This window comes from Lepus europaeus, chromosome 10, assembly GCF_033115175.1.
Source record: "Lepus europaeus isolate LE1 chromosome 10, mLepTim1.pri, whole genome shotgun sequence".
Taxonomy (NCBI): Eukaryota; Metazoa; Chordata; class Mammalia; order Lagomorpha; family Leporidae; genus Lepus; species Lepus europaeus.
The window spans coordinates 98,304,362-98,322,925 of record NC_084836.1 but is presented as its reverse complement, the minus strand read 5'-3'; the positions used below and the strand labels follow the sequence as shown (position 1 = coordinate 98,322,925).

General features: G+C 58.6%; 1 protein-coding gene across 3 annotated transcripts in view; it reads left to right on the top strand.

The window, feature by feature from the left end:
* Window positions 1-353: 353 nt before the first annotated feature.
* Window positions 354-18,564, top strand: part of SIRPA (signal regulatory protein alpha) — a 39,421-nt gene continuing 21,210 nt past the window's right edge. Inside the window, exons 1-2 of one of the 3 annotated variants that reach the window (XM_062203957.1) lie at window positions 354-436; window positions 1,377-1,464. In XM_062203957.1, coding sequence (XP_062059941.1) covers window positions 1,386-1,464 — 79 coding nt within the window. In that variant the 5' untranslated portion in view covers window positions 354-436; window positions 1,377-1,385. Of the gene's footprint in view, window positions 437-1,354; window positions 1,465-18,564 lie in introns of those variants that run through there. The other 2 variants (XM_062203958.1, XM_062203959.1) reach the window with 2 other exon arrangements.

The following is an 18,564-nucleotide window of genomic DNA, read 5'->3' as shown; positions in this document are numbered from 1 at the left end:
CATCATCTCTCCTCTCCTCTCCCCTTCCCCCTAGCCTCACTTACTTCCTGCTTTTTCTCCACCTCGGCCGGGCTCCGAAAGACTCAGGTCCCCCCGCCCACCCTCACCCTCATCCCCAAGTGGGGTCTTCAGCTTTGGGGCACAGGGGCAGGGCTGCCTGGGCAGGGGGAGACCGCAAACACGTCCCCGGCCCCTCCACTGCCCCCTCCGCCGCCACCTGCAGCCTCTCGCCAGCGGGAAGCCGGGACGCACCGTGGCCGGAGTCCGGAGCAGGGGCGGGCGGTTGCAACTTCCCCAGTCCACCTTAAGAGGACCGTGTAGCCAGCTCGCGGCGCAGACCTTAGGAAAACAAGTTTGCGCAAAGTGGAGCCCGGGCTCGGCCTCCGGGCAGCCTCCAGCTGCGCCTCCCGGCCTTCCAGCTCCGCGCGCGGCGGAGGTACGGGCTGGCGGGAGTGGGAGGCGCTCCGGGGCGGGCGCTCCGGGGCGGGGGGCGAGCGCGCGGGCTTCCCCCCCGGCCCGCATCGGCGGCTGCTCGTGCGGTCCCGAGCCCCGCGGGCTGCGCCGGGGGCTGCAGCCGTGCCCCGCGCGGGGGTGTTGGGGCCCCCTGCGCGGCGCGGCGCGGGGGCCGCCGCTGCCTTCCCGGGCCGGGCGCGCGGCGCGCAGCCCTCGCTCCCTCCCCTGGGGCGCGCCGCTGGCGGGGGCGCGGGCGGGCGATCGCAGAGAAGGTGCCGGCGGGGCCGGAGCCCCGCAGCCTGGCGGGGCGGGCGGGAGGCGGGGAGCGCGGGCGGGAGGGGGCCGGGCTGCCGGGAGGGCGGGGGCAGCGGCCGGGACTGCGGGCCGGGAGCGAGCTAGCCGCCGGCGCCGCGAGGAGCCCGGGCGGGGCGGGTGGGCCGTGGCGGGGGCGGCCCCGCGCGGCGGGTTCGGCCGCTGCCCCGCGCCCTGCGCTCGCGTCCTCTCTCCCGCGCTGTCTGTCTCGCTCTGCGCCGCCCCGCGCGCTCTCCCTCGCTCGCTCGCTCGCTCGCTCGCTCTCTCCCCCTCTCGCGCCTCTCTCTGTCTCTGGCTCTCTGCCTGGCTCCCTTGGGTCTGCTTCTCGCTCCTGCCGCTCTCCCTGGCCGTTCCTGCCTTCGCTCCTGGCGCTCTCGGGGTCTCTGCCCCTCCCCGTCTGCCGAGCTTTCTTGGGGGGCGGAGGGGTGGCTCCTCTGAAAACCGCGGCGGCGCCGGGGGCTCCTAAGCCGCTCCGGGCGCCCGTTCCGGGGAAAGGGGGGGGAGCCCGGCCGGGCGGGGAGAGGAGGGGGGGGAGCCTTAGTCATTTCCCCGCTCCAGCCTGCGCCCGCCCGAGCGCGCACTCACGGCCGCTCTCCCTCCTCGCTCCGCAGCCGCGGCCCATGGAGCCCGCCGGCCCGGCCCCCGGCCGCCTCGGGCCGCTGCTCTGCCTGCTGCTCGCCGCGTCCTGCGCCGTGTCAGGTAAGCACTCCCCAGCTCCCCTCGGCTGCCTTCCGCGAACTGCGGGCTCAGGCCTCCCAGACTGCCGCTGGGAGCTACTCGGCTAAGATCGGGCATTACAAGGGGGAGAGATGCCTGTAACCCAGGGTTACAGGTGCGGAAACTGAGGCCCAGAGAGGGCCAGCGACTTGCCCAAGGTCACACAGCCAAGGGTGGACCCCAAGGATAGAGCTGTCCCCGGCAGCGTCCCTCTCTGTGGGCTGTGTCAGTGTGGCACACAGCGCTGGGCACCGGGACACAGGAATGAGTTGGTTCACCCCGGCCCTGCCCAGCTGCTGTGGGAGCAGGCATCCGGGGCTCCCCAGAAGCCCCTCTCCCTCTGCATGTTTGACTTCAGACTGGGAGAGAGGGGTGGGGGGCGAGGTTCCCGGTGGCGCCTGGAATGGAACAGAAACAGGCTGTTGCAATGGGGGAAGAGTGCGCTCTCCCTCTGGTGCTCAGAGTCAAGTGGTGTTTGTGTGTGCATGGGGAGGGAGGCTCGGGCGAGCTGCTGCCATCAACAGATCCCAGGGAAGACGCAGCCGATTGTCCCTGTGGTTGCCAGAGCTGCTGGCTGGCTGGTCTCCCCCCCACCAAGCTGTCCCCCCTCCCCCCTCCTTCCTTAGGCTTCCAGGCAGCCTCCCTGCAGCGCAGGTGCTCCGAGGGGCTGTTACCTGTGGCTCTGAGCACGCCTTTTTGTTGGCCTACATCATACACCTGGCCGGCCCCGCAGGCCAGCTCTGAAGGCTACTGTGTGTGTTCGCCAAGGGGTGAGGTCACCGTTCAGAAGTCCTGCTTCTTAAAAGGGTTTCGCCAAACCGCGTGGCTCCTGGGAGGGCGTGGGGTGGAGGGACGAGGACTGGTGTTAAATTAACCAGGACCGGGGGCCCCGGGGAGGGGGGAGAGGAGAAGAGGGATCTTGTTTTTCTGCCTCTTGGAGCTGGGATATAGGCAGAGGGGTCCCTGTACCTCCCACCCTTGAGGAGGGAGTTAAAGAAGAGCTCAGTGCCCACCCCCACCCCGCTGTTGGCTTTGCTGGGAGATGGTAACCATCTGATAGCAGTGAGAAGGAGAACTAGCAAAGAGTGGGTGGAAGGAGAAGTGGGGGTGGACAGCGGCCTACCCTGCAGTTTCCCATGAACTCTCAGAATCCACACGCTCCCCCCCTGCCCCGCCCCCAGCCCATCCCAGTCTTTGCAGTTACACTTGGGCCCTTGTCTGGCAGAAGGAAGCCCTGATAAATTCCATGTCTCTCTGGTGAGTGACATCTCGGATCTGTTCCTTCCTGCCAGCGCCGGCCATTAGCACCCTGCAAAAGTCCAAGTTCCTGCCCTGCCAGCCTTCCTGGCTTGGAATCGCAGGAGTGGCTCTCACAAGGGCTTGATTTTTCCGGAAGCCAGGCACCGGGGGACACAAGTTCATTTCTGCATGTCTGCACCTGGGACCCTCTGGTTCCACCCCCGGCAGATGAACGGTGACACTGGTGAGCGAGCGTTCAGCCGGGCAGCCTGCCTCTCCCGGGGCTCCGGCTGGGGACGCCGACACCTTGCTTTCAAGCAGCTCTCTCCCTTTTGCCTATAAAAACAATCTATAAAATGGTAAAGATTGGGCCATAAAACTTCCGTTCCAATCCATTCAGCATCAATAGCCTGAAAAAGTGGGAGCGGCAGAGGGGCCCAGATTAACTTTGAAATAGATAAATCTTAGGAGGTGAGGATGAGTTGCGTGGATGAGGGTGACACGGGAGGGCTGGGCTGTGGCTGTCACCACTCCAGCTTCCCAGCATCCTTCAGTGTGGGTTCCCTGGGGGTCCTTGTCCTTGCCTTTGGCCCCAGGCATGGAATTCACTTATGTGGACGGAGGGATGGGACTGTACTCAGGGCCTGGAATTTACCACAGAGCAGAAGAGAGAGCCGAGAGAAGGGCAGGGTGGTGGAAGAAGGAAGTTGTCCTATTTCCTAAGAAGATGGATTTGTTCGAGTAGGAAACTCAAATGTCAGGCTTTGGAAGGTGGCCGTGGATTGACGGACTCCCAGCATCTCAGGCAACGCTGTCAGCCGGGGGGTGTGTGTGTGTGTGTGTGTGTCACGTGACTGCTGTGCCTTCACATGATCACTGTTGGGGGGAGAGCTGGTCATGTGGATGTTCTGGGTTGGGGAAGGCAGGGGAAGAAGTTTCTAAAGATTGCCTTCAGCGCAAATGCTGCCAAAGGGAAATTCTAAAAAGACACTGGTGAAGTCACCACCCCATGTTCGCGGAGCGAGCGCGAGGCCTGTTTCCTAACACAGATGCACTGTGCGGGGGGGTGGGGGGCCGGGGCTCGGGGCACCTGGGCCTGGGCAGCCTGGTGCTGTGGCTGCAGGACCTACCCCTGCACCTGCCGACGGTCGGGGCGCTTGGCCTCACCCTGGCCCGGGACCTCTGGGTGACCTCCCAGTTGCTGCCTTCCCTCTGGCCTGGAGAAAGCCAAGGCCAGCTGGGGATGAGGTTCAGGGGGCGGCACAGCTCCTAGCTGGAGCCGTGCCCTTCAGTGGGGGCGGCGTGCTGCCCGCTCCTCTGGACTTTCCTAAGTGGTGGTGGTAATCTCACTTCCTCTTTCGTAAGAAGAGCAAGGGGAGGGGGGGCCGTGGCTCTGCCAGGCTCAGGCTGTTGTGAGTCCCTTTAGACTGTCGTGTTCTTTGGGTATTTCTGGCTCTCCTTGTGCCTTTACTAACCTTACTTGCGGTCATTGACATATGAAGTCCTGGTGTGACCCAGACATGGGGAGAAGGGAGGTGTCCCCAGGGCCTTGTGCTGAATGTGCAGAGTCTTGCAGGAGTCAGCTCTTCGCCCCATTTTACAGATGAGGAAACGGGGGTGGGAACTGACCCCAGGGACTTTGAACACAGGCCTTCCTGCCGGGGGGGTGGGGGGGAGCTGGGAGGGAAGAAGTGGAGCGGCTGAACCAGGACAGCTGGGGCCGAGCTGTAGGAGTTGAAAGGAACTCCCTCCTGGCTCACGTGGAGGGTTGTGCAAAGCTCCTGCTCTGGGCAGAAGTCTCCGGCTGACTCACAGGCGCGTCCCGGAAAGCCTGCTGAGGGTGGAAACACTGACAGCCATTCGGCCCTCACAGCCGACGCCGCCTGGGAGCGCTGTGGCTGAGAGCCCCCCATCTGGGCTGCCGGGCTCTGGGGCCCCCAGAGCTGGAATATTCCTCCGTGCGTCTTCCTGGTGCCCTTTGCGACAGATGGAGAGGGGGTGTGGGAGAGGAAGGCAGTCTAAAAGCGTTGTACGGATCCCACACGTACTCGCTCGCTGCTTCCAATGGCTCCGTGCGACAGGTTATTTTCTTATTTGGAGTCTTGGACTGATGGAAGGGGCCCCCTCCCTCCCTGCCTTTTTGCATGCGCTCCGGTTTCTGGCTTGTCAACACAGCTACGTCATGTCGCTCCCCAGCTCGAGACTGGTGAGCTGTTGGCCCAAGTTTTCTCTAAAAAACAAAAAAGCTGCGGCAGGGCCTGCGCGCATTCCCCAGCCCCCGGCTGGCTTCTGCTCTGGGTTTTCCAACAAGCCAGCCTGTGGAGATGCTGCAGGATAACCCGGCTTGCCACCAGCTGACCGAGGGCAGTGCTAGCTGGCCAAGAGCCCTGGCACCTCCGAGACCCCGGGTCACCCACCCCACGCTGGGCCACGTTTGCACCAGCTCCCCCCTCCCAGCATCTGAGCACCAGGCCGCGTGTGGCTTGGGCGGCACCCATTCACGTGCAGCCTGGCTCAGGCTCAGAAAGGCTCTGTGCCCTCAGTTAAACCCTCATCTCTGCTCTGTGGCCCATGCCACGCCTGCCGTCCCAGGTGCCCTTCGCTGTCCCTCCCCGCCTGCCTGCGTCCACACTCTACTCATCCTTCGGGGTTCAACCTCTGTGCCTCCCGCTCCAGGGGAGTTCCTCTTTCTCTGAAACCTCCCCCAGGACTTTATCTGCCACCAGCTGGGGTTCCTCGTTACTTCCTCTTGGTTTTGTCCCCATCGCAGATGGGGTCAGCTCTCCTATCTGGTTCTGCGACTTCGGTGACTCCCAGGGCCTCCACGGAGAGGCTGGAGACCCTGGGTGTCCATCCCAGCCCCACTTCCTCCTTGGACAATTTACTGCTCTTGTCAGAGATAATATGACTGGCTGTGTTTCAACGGTGACGTCAAAGCATGCGTGTGTGCTGCCCGAAGCTATGCCTAGTAGGTTGTAAGCGCTCAGCACGTACTAGCCAGGGTGGTGATCATCCTTGTTTTGCTCTGTTTTGATTTCTTCGTGATATTGAGGCTGGCTTCCATGAAGCGTCTGGCACGGCTCCTTGCACATGGTGGGTACTCACGAAACCATGGGAGCTGTGCCGTGGGTGCCTGTCTTTCAGCTTGGGGTTTTGCCCTGTAGCTTTTATGCTACTGGGGGCTGGTCGAGTCAGGCAAACCCAGGCTGGAGTGATTTAATTGCCTGTCTCTGGCAACGAGCGCTGTGGGCGCAGCCTGCCTCTAGGTGTCTCCTTCTGGATGCAAGGATCTGGGATTGTGGATTCTCCAGCCTGGCCAGCTCGAGGGTTTTGTAAGAACCTTCTGTCTCCTCCAGCGCCTCATTGTGCAGCCCAGAAAACTGGAGCCACAGAGAGAAAGGGACTGGCGGAGCTCACGCAGCCGCTCCGTGGCGAGGCCTGCGGGGGACACCGAGCCTCCTGGGGCCTAGGCCAAGGCTTGTTACAACAGGGCGATGCTGGAATATTCCACCGTCAACAAGGCTGGAATCCGGCAGGATCCCAAATTCTGTAGGAACTAAAAAGCACTAATAGGAACCGTTGTTTCCAGCCACTTCCACTGCTCAGCACTTTGGTGTATGTGACCCCGGGGGTCTCCACAGCTGCTCTGGGTGCTGTGCACAGTTATCATCCATCCCATTGGCTGGTGACGAAGCTGGGGCTCAGAGACATGAGGCAGGCTGTCCAGTGTTGCACAGTAAGCATCAGAGTCCTTGACCACCCAGATCCTTGGGTTGGTACTATGATGTCATGCCTTTGCTTTGCCTGATGGGTAGGGAAACTGAGGCCAAGGGGTGCTGGCGTCCCGCTGCCTTGGGGCCCCTCTCGTGTGTCTGCCAATTGGCTGATGCATCCTGTCCGGAGCCATGGCAGCAGGTGTTCCCAAGATGTGTGTCGGACCCCCTGCTGGAGGAGGAAGCCTCTGTTTTCCCAGCTGAAGCTGCTTTCCTAGTAGCGTGGGGCTGGGCCTGGGGCCAGTCTTCTCATGGAGCCTCTGCAAGATGGATTTCCCCTGCCAGGGGCCTGGCCAGGCCTTTGGTCCAGGAAGAGGCAAAACAGCATAGCTGGAAGTTGGAGGGGCTACAGAGTGAGTCCTTTGTGTCTGTGAGATTTCCTGGTGCATCCGTTTGGGGGCGCAGGGTGTTAGATGCTGCCGATCAGATCTGCATGGGGGGTGGGCGGGAGGAAGCGAAGGGTCTAGCAGCCAGAGAGCGCAGTTGGAGTGGGTGGGTGGCGAGGCGAGGGCCACCTCTGCTTCTCCGGGGCCTGCCGGCGTCCTGCAGTGCTGGGAGGCCGAGGAAGAAGGCGGTAGTCAGTGCAGAGCGCTCGGCGCACACGTGGTCTCTCTTCCTCATCTGTTTCTTTGGGGGAGATTTCAGACATATGCACGATGAGAACGAGTGATGTAATGCACCCAGCTTCCATCCCGGCCGGCTCTGCACTGACGCAGTCCCGCCCGCCCCTCACGTGGCCAGCTGGATGCTGCCCTGCGAAGGCGAGGGGCCGGGCCTCACTTCCCCGCACGTCTCTGATGCGCGTCCCTTCCTGTGCACTGCTCTGTAGTCCTCACAGCGAGCCCCAGTGCATGGGGCTTCATCCCCATTTTACAGATCGGGAAACTGAGACCCCTTCCCCCACACACACCCCTGCCAAGTTGGGCTCCTCTCCAGGCCGCTCAGCCAGGATCCAAGCCTCGGTTTGTGCTTAGCCACTTGCTGGCCTTATTAGGGACATTCAGTGGTGGATCTACACTTAACAAATACCCGAGAGGAGGTACTGTTTGTTGAGTGTGGTTCTTGGTGCTTGGGGAAACAACCATGAATGAGACACAGAGATACCTGCTCTCTTGGGGCTGGCATTCAGCTGAGGAAGCAAAACAGACCCAAGTAAACATACCAGCGTGATGTCAGACGGAGACAGCACCAGGAGGAGAAGCCGAGCAGGACAAGGGGAAAGAACCTGGCCCCTCTGAGGAGCAGAGGCCTGAATAAGGCGGAGGGAGCAGCCATGGGAGCCGCAGGCTGAGAGCCGGCCTTGAGGGGAACAAGTGCTGGGGGTGGGGGGTGGGGGGCCTGGAGGCGGACCGCCCTTGCTGTGCCAGCATGGCTGGAGTGAGCCAAGACAGGACCACACCCGGGAGAATCCAGTTCACTGAGCATTTCAGGCTGTGTGAGAGGATCACTATGTACTATCTTATATAATTCTCAGCACAGTTCTGCGAAATGGGAACTATCGCTGTACCCATTGGACAGATGTAGAAACTGAGACTCGGAGGTAAAGTGACTTGCCCAAGGACACACAGCCTTTAGGTACAGGGCTAAGAGTTGAGCCCACGCCCCTGGTCACTGCTTTCTTGCTTCCACCCCTCCCCCACTTTCCATGCAGCACAGATAGCAACTCAAGTCATCCTGGAGTTCGCTCCAAACCTTTCAGAGGGCACCAATGAGCAAAGGTGTCCTTAGCTGGTAGCAACTCCTGGACACATCTGGCCGTCTTCACCACCTGCCCCTTCCTCTGTGGACCTCAGCCTTGGCCGCCTTCTTTCTGCCCCTCCTCCGCACCAGCTGCTCTCCCACCGCAGGGCCCTTGCATCTGCTGCCCTCGCCCCGTAAGCACTCCCCTGGCCTTGGTACCCTCACCTCCTCTGACGCCTTGCCCAGCCCCCTATGATCCTCTGTCGCTGTGGTGCACTGTGCATTCCCTAGCATGTCTCTCTGTTTCATTCTTTCTCTCCCCACCAGGATGTAAGCTACATGAGAAGAGGGACTGTGTCTCGGCTGTGCACTGCTGCCCTCCCCCCAGGACCTTTGCACAGGCCCTGGCCCCCTGTAGGTGGGAGGACACCTGTTAGCTGAGTGGAAGAACAAGCTGGGAATGGAAGTCTCCCTTTAGGAGAGGAGACTTGGAGCCATGAGGTCACACGGGCAGTGACCCTCGACCGAAAGCGGAGCCTGAGCCCTGGCTGTCACACATCCTGCCACAGGGCCACAACCATACCATAGGTCCCTGCTCATGGTGCTAGCACATCAGGAAGCATGACCATTGCAGTGCCTAATGGGGCCAGGGGTGGCCAGGAAACCCCAGAATTCACACTTTGAAATCTGCCTGCCCCACCACGGACACCTTGTTAGAATGCGCGGGGACTGCCGCCAGTTGAGTGTGACACCCCACGTGCCACACGCTCTCGGCCGTGGCTCGGGGCCATCTTCCCCTAAGGGGTCACCGTGGCACCAGGTGGTCTGGTGGGGATGGGGTGGGGGGCTTCAGATAGATGGAGGTGCAGGCTGAGGCCCGTTGTACCTCGCTGAGCCCGGGTCTGGTCCCCTGTGGAATGACGGTGGAGCCAGCCCTGTCTGCTGGGTCCCGGCAGAGATTCAGGGAGGCACGCTCTGGACAGGGTCAGCGCTCCTTAGCCAGCGTTGCTATTCCCGTGACAGCTGTGTTGTTACGAGGAGTGGACGGAGCCTCTCCTGCATCACTGTTCGGCCAGGAGGCCTGAAACCTGCTACGCTGCCCCTTCTGCACCGTGAGGCTCCACGTGGGTGCCATGCTGCAGGTCCCCCCCGACCCGACCTCCAGCCCGGGTGCCCATCTTGCCCTCCATCTTGATGAGCCCCCAGACCCCATCCCCAGCTGGAGGGCAGTGGAGAGGGCCCTGGCCCTGAGCCTGACTCTCGCACGCTCCACAAACTGGCCTCGTGCTCTGGCACAGGTGTCTTGCTCCCTCTGAGCCTCAGTTTCTCCATCTGTGAACAGAAGCACAGCTACATTTTCCTCCCTGTTGAAGGTGCCTGGTAAGATGCCAAAGAGCCATGGAAAGCAGCACAGAGCTCTGTAAGAGGGATCTGGGGATAGTGTGGGCTTAGGGAGGACTCCCAGCCGGCCACAACCTGCCTGTTGTGGGCAGCAGAGCTCCAAGACCTGGGCAGACGTCATTTCATAGACGTGTGTCGCTTTGAAGGGGGCCTTGACCTTGGATGGGAAACCGTGCACGCGCCCTTGGCAGCCTGAGAATGCAGAAGTCTGAGCTGGAGGGAACTCCGTGCCAGGGAGCGTGCGTGTGACTTCTGGCTGCTACTTACCTGCCTCCCTGGGTCACAGCTTCTGCCCCACGGGTCAGGCATGGTGACAGCAGCGGCCACCTGGCTGGGCTCTCGTGAGGGTTAAGCAGAGGCTCCTCCTTGTCCATCCTGATCTGTACAGTGTGGTCAGCAGCACCAGGGCCCGTGTCAGAGGTCCCACTGGGGCAGCCTGGGGTTTGAAGGATGCCACCTGGGTTCTCAGCCCCTCAGGGCCTCACTTTCAGCCTCAGTTTCTCCCACTGCAAAATGGGACAGTGGGAAGAAGGTCCTTAGGTTGTCGAGGCACCCAGCCCCATGGATGGTGGCGGTTGTGCACGCCGCATGCTCTCAGCCTGTTCCCGTTCCCCAAAGTCTGAGTACAAAAGGGGCTGTGGCGTGCCTGCCTTCGCAGCTCTTTCCCTGCCACTTTGCCAAGACAGGACCCTGCCACAAGCATTGCTCCATGGCCATCAGGCACTGCTAAACCCTTACAAAGGCTCCTGGAGGCCGGTGGCCCACCCTGGCCTCCTTGCCTCAGTGCCAGCGGTGTTGCCAGCCAGCTCATGGGAAGGTCTGGTGCACGACCTTAATTCAGAGCCGGTTCTGCCGCAGAGAGAACCTTAGCGTCTGAGGCTTGAGGACACAATCCCCTGTTGCCCATGTCACCTGTGAACGCTGGGCTGCCAGCCCCTCTCCTGACACGCTCAGCCCACGTGTTGTTAGTAGGATCTGCGGATCTGCACATTATTCCCATTCCACAGATGGGAACAGGAAGGCCTGGGGGGGGGGGGGTGCAAACATCTGGGGTTGTATGGGTAGCAGACTTGGAATCCAAACCAAAGCACACCATCAACAAATCCCAGGCACTTGGCCATACCTGGGGCCTGCCCAATTCCCTGCTCTCAAAGGATGTGTGTCATTCTAGGATAGGGAGATGAGCACTGCGTTGTGGGTGATATGGAGAAAAAGAAACCGAGCAGGGACATCAAGAGGGGTGGGAAGGCCTTGCAGATAGGCCTGGAGGAGGCGAGGGCACCAGATGTGTAGATACCCAGGGGATGAGAGTGGTGGGCAGTGGCCACAGCATGTGCAAAGGCCCTGCAGCGAGTGGGAAACTCTGGCACAGTTGAGGAAGAGCCAGGCTGTAGGGCCCTAGGGCTACTGTAGGGATTCTGGGTCTCCCTGTGAGTGCAGCAGGGGCCCTGAGAAGGTTTTGAACAAGGGGGGCTGTCCTGACTAGGGTTTTCACGACTGCTCTGGGCTCCACAGAGGTGAGGTGGAGGCAGGAGGCCAGCATGGGGGCCGTGATGAGAACCCAGGCGAGAGAGGGTGGGAAGGGGAGGCCAAGGCCTGGCTGTATTCTGGAAGTTGGACTTGGCAGGATCGTCTCATAGAGGAGGAGGAGGACAGGAAATGCACAGGTCCCAGTGCAGCTCTTCTAACCGTGCGCCTCTGCCCTGGGGAGGGGGCTGGTCCCCTGGTTAAGGTGAGGCAACAGCGAAGGCTTGGAGAAGAGTGACTGCCAGATCGCACCACCAAGGACGAGACATGGGCCGTCCAAGTGTCCTGAGGCACGGAGGGGACCCCCCAGGGCCTGCGCCTCCCGTGAGGATGGGGCACTGTGCCCAGTTTGCACAGTGGAGGTGGCCAGGGGAGCGCCCCACTGGTTCCAGGGCCACACACCTCTCTGTTCGTGCCGACTTCAGTGCAGTGGCCGTTTCTACCCAAGCACTGAGGTTGACTCCACCCGAGGGGCATACCCAGTGGCACGCACAGAATGCCCAACTGATGGCCTGCTTTTCCATGGGCACTGAAACTGAGAGTGCTAGGTTAGACCGGTCTCGGGCTGGCCTCCCACCAGCGTGCTTAGCCAACAGGCCCATCAGAACCCGATCCTCTTCCCCAGATTGTGCAGGGCCCTGGTCACACCTCTGTATCTCTGTCCTTGTTGCTTTCTCCTCCTGGATTGCCTTCCTTCTCCCTGCCTCTAGCCCAGGGCTTGCCACCTCCAGGAAGTCTTCTTGGATCCTACTCCTCTTTCGAGACCCCAAGCCTCCTCTCATAACACTGATCACCCAGTGCGTGGTCACTGCCCATGTCCAGGACTGCCTCACAGATGAAGCAATTCTCAAGGGCAGGGTCCCAGGGTACCCGGACGGTGCTCCCGGAGAAATCGTCCCACCGAGCCAGTGCCATCAGATCCCTGAGCTGCCTCATTGGGAGCTACGGAGTCCACGGCCATCCTAAGGCAGCCCCTGAGTGAATCCAGCCCCTGGGACCTTCTGGATCCATGCCTGGGTCATGGGCTCTGGTGAGGCAGTCCTAGGCCGGCCCCTTTGCTGCTGTGCCCCATGCTTAGCATGTGATAAGCAGGTGCTCCAGAAAGGTTAGAGCCCCTTCTGTGAGTCAGGGGCTACACAGGGCCTGGTTTGCCAGGAGCCAGCGACAGACCTGAGGGAACTGTCTTTCCCACCCTCCTCCTCTCACCACTGTGTGCATGGGGACCCATGTATGTGGAGCCTCACTGTGCTGGGCACACTTACAGGTGCACCCATGGCCCCACGTACCTTTCTGCTCTTAGTAGACACACCTTGGCATTTACATGCATGAGTATACCACACCATCACACCCCCCCCCAGCAGCACACCTCTCTATATGCACGCACACGCACGTACACACATTCACGTGCATGCCACCCCTGCAGTCACCCTCCCACACACAAGTTCACACGCACCCACTCACTCACACCCTGCCAGGCATCTGTCCCCACTCCCACGCACTCCCAGTCCTCCCAACTTAGATGCTCCCCCCACCCAACCCCGCAGCGTCCACACCCTTCAGCACACCCACCGCTGTGCTGCAGTCACACGTGCTCCTGCACACACACACACATCGCCTCTCGCATGTGCACAGGTCCCCAGGTATACAGGTGTGCAAGGCTGGAGCCGTGCACACTGATGTTCCTATGCACACGCACTCACCTGCCCCTTCGAGCTCAGGTGTGGACTTTCCTGCCCACGCAGCACCCATGTCCCTGCGTCTTCTGCTCACTCCTGCGCTACACCCCGTGTGTGCACTGCTTCACCACTGTAGCACTTACGTGTTCCTGCGGCCCTTTGCCCACTCCCACTTGTCACACTCTTGCCCACGACCATTAAAACATGACCAGATGAAAGCAGAGGTGGCACATGATCGGGGGGGGGGGGGGGGCAAGTGTCGGTGGTGGTCAGGTAAAGGGGTGCTGTCCCTGTCACTCCAGGCTTCTGGGTTTCCAGAGCCCTTCCTGAGCCTTGCAGACCTCGGGGCTCCTGCTACCAGGAGATAAACAAGCTCCCCAGCAAGTGGCAGTTAGCATCCACCTGGGCCCAGCTGGCTGGCGGGACGTGTCTGGGCCAGCTCGGCTCTCCCCAGCCCCGTGAGGCTAGAGTCTGGAGACCTCACCCAGGGTTTGCAGTGGCCTTTTTTCATTAGGAAATAATCTGCGCTTAGCTTTTCACTTCTTAGGAAAGCTGTTTTCACCTTTTCTTAATCTCAAAGCCACATATGAACATTGTGGACTTTAAAAAAAAAAAAAAGATTTATTTCATTATTTGAAAGGCAGAGTTGCAGAGAGAGGGAGAGAGACAGAGTAAGAGAGCTCTTCAGTCTGCTGATTCACTCCCCAGTGGCTGCAACGGCCGGGACTGGACCATGTGGAAGCTAGGAGCCTGGAACTCTATCTGGGTCTCCCACGTGGGTGGCAGGGGCCCAAGCACTTGGGCCATTCTCTGCTGCTTTTCCAGGCACATTAGCATGGAGCTGGATTGGAAGTGAAGCAGCTGGGACTTGAAGGGCGCCTCTATGGGATGCTGGTATCCTAGGGGGCGGCTTAACTCTGTATCACAATGCTGGCCCCTGAATGCTGTCTTTTGAAAATTCAAGTACATCCTTCTGAGCCCCACAGTCCATTCTCAGCTGCCATCTTGCTGCATCTCTGGGTGGCATTTCACACAGGCAGGCGAGCCCTCCTTGACCAACTGGAGAAAGGCAAAGTGGTGCTGGGAGCAGCTGGTCATATGGATGGCAGAAGCTGGGGTTGGAGACGTTGGCAGGAGCTCCCTGTCTGAGGGCAGATTGGGGCTGGTTATAAGTGCAGTTGTTTGAGTGATTTCTTCCAAGTCTGTCTTCCCTATTCATGTGCAGGCACTGTGCAGTCCCCTGCCCAGGGCCTGGTGCACACAGGGAGCCAGGAACGTATCCCTGCCCATCCCTGTATTGTGGGCTCCCGGGTCCTGTGGGTGCTGAGCTCCTCCAGCAACAAGCTGGCAGTTACTGCTTCCCTTAGACAATGTATTCACGTGTTCTGTTTCATTACTTGCAGTTTTTCCAAAAGCAATCGATATTCACTGCAAAAAATAAAAAGCTTCAATGGATTCTATGATGTAATGAGCACACGTGCCTGCCCCAGTTCCATTGCTGGGCTGTGACACGTCACAACTCTGTGGCGTCTACCTTCTCATTCCAGACCCTTTCCTTGTCCTGGAGTGAGCAAGGACTTACTGAGTGTGTGCTCGGGCCCAAGCAGGGTGTCAGGAGCTGGGGGAAGCAGTGAACAGGCAGGTTCCTCATGCCAGCAGTAAGCATAGGCATAACATACTTGCTGCGCGGACACGTTTTAAACCCAATGAGATACCGTAAAGACGCTTTCATGTTCATGCAGTTTCTTTTTTTTTTTTTTAAGATTTATTTATTTATTTGAAAGAGTTACACAGAGAGAGGAGAGGCAGAGAGAGGAAGAGAGAGAGAGAGAGAGAGAGAGGTGTTCCATCCGATGGTTCACTCTCGAAGTAGCTGTAATGGCCAGAGCTGCGCCAATCCGAAGCCAGGAGCCACAGCTTCTTCCAGGTCTCCCACACAGGTGCAGGGGCCCAAGGACTTGGGCCATCTTCTACTGTTGTCCCAGGCCATAACCGAGAGCTAGATCAGAAGTGGAGCAGCCAGGTCTCGAATCAGCGCCCATATGGGATGCCGGCACTGCAGGCGGTGGCTTAACCTGCTACGCGACAGTGCCGGACCCCATGCAGTTTCAAATATCTTAAAATACCCAATGCGAAGGGAAAAACCCCACCAAGTTTTTCGGTTCATGGCCCAAAGAGACTCAGAGGCTATAGCTTTGCATGGAGTCTTGCAGTTGCTCATGTAGTTTTATTTTATAGTCACTCATACTGAAGGAGTTTTTCCCCTCGCACAAGTAATGCCAACAGAAAACAAATAAAAGCAAAATCCCATGTACGTTTACCACCTAAAGTTAATCACTGCTAATCTTTGATGTGATTTTCTTTGGAAACTGCAAGTTTGGGATCAGACTGTCCCTTGCCGACCAGCTCTGGTCTCGCAGCACATCTCCCTCGCCATTCTGCCCTGACATCTTGAGACCTCAGGCATAGTCTACCTCCCAGGGGCCCAGCATTGTCCAGCGGTGGACGTCGCGGCTGTGGACTTGGCCATCATGCAGATTCACCACGATGGGACCGTCTCCTTCCCTTGTGTGTCAGGATATTTCCAGTTTTTCGTTTTTATAAGCACATTTCAGTTTGTAAAACGGAATGTTTGCACACATCCCTTGTGATCTAAAGGTGTGATTCTACATTGTTTTGATTCACTTAAGTTTTAAGTACCGTACATGAAAATGTTGATTGCAATGATCCTTGATGGTATTATACAAGATTATTATTTTGTTTCTATACTTTTATGTTTCCTCTAAGTGCTTTGCGATGAACAGCTTTTATTTACATCACCAAGATATTATTTTAAATTATGCTGTGAAGAATTTCCATATTAGCCACAGTCTTCCTGGTAGCAACTTTGTACGGCTGCCTATCATTCCAGGCAGGGAATAGGCCATAACTCACTTAACCATCTCCTATCCTTGGGCATCTGGGTTTTCCCCAGCGTTTTCAAAATCATTGTGCAGGAAACCACACCGTGTCTGGGGTTCTGGCCTTGTGGAGTAACCAAAGAAAGGCAGGCAAACCCACACCTGTGGCCTCGCCTGCCTGGCAGCTTCCCACTCCCCGTGGGAAAGCCCGTCCAGCCACCCTCCACTCTGGGAGATGCTTTGTCCCTTGAACAGTCGCTCCCCTGCCAGGAGGGCACCAGAGAACAGGAAATAGTCTTGTCAGCGATGCTAGCCCGATGACCCCAGATCCGGACCACAGGAGTGATTTTTAACGAGCTCGGTTCCCAGAACAGAACCTGCAGAGAAAAAGAAAAGAAAGCAGGCAAGAAAAAAAAAAAAAAACTCTCTGCTGGAAAAAAACACACATACCAAGATTAAAATAATATTTGGCACTTACGTCGCACTTTTAAAATTCTTCAAACGCTTTATAAACACTAGCTAATTAATTAAGCCACCTAAATCTGGCTGCAGTTGGTGGAGAGAGCCTGAGAGGAGCTGAACGGAGCATGGGGAGGGAGGGCTGTGGGGGGGCGGGGAGCAGCCCTACCCAATTCCAGATTTTATTGTCGCCCGCCCAGGGTGTGATTACAGCCCCGGCCTGCTCTGACGTGCCGCACGCCGCCTTCTGCAGCCCCGTGTGCACGCTGCTCCCTCCCTGACTGCTGACTCACAGCCCGGTGCGGTGTTATTGATAAGGATAATAATAACTGAGCCGGGCTCCAGGCCTGCGCCAGCTCCCGGATGTGCCAATATTAGCTCCATTTAACAGATGAAGAAAGTGGCTCAGAGAGGGGATTTGCCCAGGGTCACAGAGCAAATAAAATCCCTTCTTCATTCACTGATTAATGCATCCATTCAACATCTATTTCTTGAAGACCCAGTGTGTGCCAGACACTATTCTAGGCAGGAGGTGGGACCCAGTCCTTTGTGGATCCTTGGTCCCCAGAAGGGCATGGAGGGGGCTGTGAGAAGCCAGAGAAAATCAAATACACAAAGAATATAGCTATGTCCTAGTGATGGGATTAGGGAGCAACTTTAAAAAAAAATATTTATAAAACAGCAACAGAAGAAAGTAGACAGAGAGAGAGAGAGAGATCTTTCATTTGTTGGTTCATTCCCCAAATGGCCACATAACCAGATCTGGGCCAGGCCAAAGCCAGCAGTCTGGAACTCCATCCTGGTCTCCCACGTGAATGGCAGGGGCCCAAATACTTGGGTCATCTGCTACCTTCCCAAGAAGTATTAGCAGGGAGCTGGACTGGAGGTGGAGCAACCAGGACTCAGAGCCTGGGATGCCAGTGTTGCAAACAGTGGCTTAATCCCCTGTGCCACAATGCCAGCCCCTAGGGACCCACCTTTAACCAGCACCTGTGCGGCAGGTGCTTATGTATGGCTATGTCAGCGTCCTCAAGACTGCTGAGGCACCTGCTGGTACCGCACTCTGGATGACGGCAGGGAGGCCCAGGGAATGGGAGTGCTCATCTGGCTAAGGGGAGCTCGTACTCTTGCCCAGGCCTGCTGGCCCCAGCAAGTGGCATTTCCAGTTCATCCGATCTGTCCTGCTCAAGTGCAGATCCCCTGGGAACGTTGCTGGCTTAATGCTGTTGGCCGCTGCTGCTGCTGCCTCTGATGTCCCTGGGTGGCTGCCTGCTCCTCTCACCCACTGGGCCACCAGCCCCACCCCTCTTGGGCTGGCTGACACCACTGAGCCACTACTCTCTGTGGAGCTAGAGTTTCTTCCCTGGTCCCTGCTGAGAATCACACAATGTTCAGATTTGTTCTTAGAGACTCCCTTCATCTGCCAGGAGAACCCAGCCTGGAGAGTGAGCCCTGGCCGTGGGGAGGGGAAGAGGCAGGCCACCAGGCGGTGGACAAGGAACCTGTCCAGAGGCCCTGAGCTTGCCCACAGTGTGGGCAGTCTGAGTGATGGGTCTCCCTTCCCTTGGGTACTCGTTCCTGGCATGAGGGATGGTGCCAGTCCACCAGCTGGTGAGCAAACTCTTGGGTATCTCTCTTTCTTGCCCGGCTAGAGCCAGAGAGGGATGTGCAGGGCATCTGTGCAACTCTGCCTGATGCCAGACCAGGGTGACCCAGGGAGGGCAAGACAAGGGCGCATGGGGGCGGTCAGTGGAGAGCCCAGATGGGGACCGGGATCACCTGTCCCTCTGCATACCAGGCTGCTGCTCTCTTTTCTTCCTTCTCTCTGACTCTGACTCCCTCTTTAACTTTGTTCTTCTGTCTCTGTCTCTGACTATGCCTCCATATCTGTGGGAAGGTGTTGTTAGGCTGAGAATCCTATCTGCGCCATCATTATTCCCTAAACAGTGCCATGTGACAGCTACTTACAGGGCATTGACGTTGTATGAAGTATTCCAGGCATGCGCTGCGTACCGATGGTAGGGGGCATGCGGCCCAGGTGTGGGCTGTGCCAGCAGGCTTTGTGGACGCGCGCTCTGTGATGTCCCCATGGCTATGACACCGTCTAACTCTGTGCTTCTGACCGTGTCTTCCCTGTTGTTGAGCAACATGGAGCTGTAGCCTAGGGACAATCTGAGGTTTCCAGCAGGAGGTGTGGGCTCCATGCCAAGACCATGCCCTTTCTCACACGGGACCTGCAGGGGGCCTGGAACCTGTCCCCTTTGGGTCCCCAGGGACAGCTAGCTGTGTGTGTTTCCCCAGGGTATTACCCCCATCCTTTCTTCTTCCCCCGATCCCTAGCTTGTTCAGAACCGAGGTCCTGGCTGAGCCTCGCTCTGAGATGCTTTCCCTCGGCCCCATGCATCCCCACCACAGGTCCTACCTGGC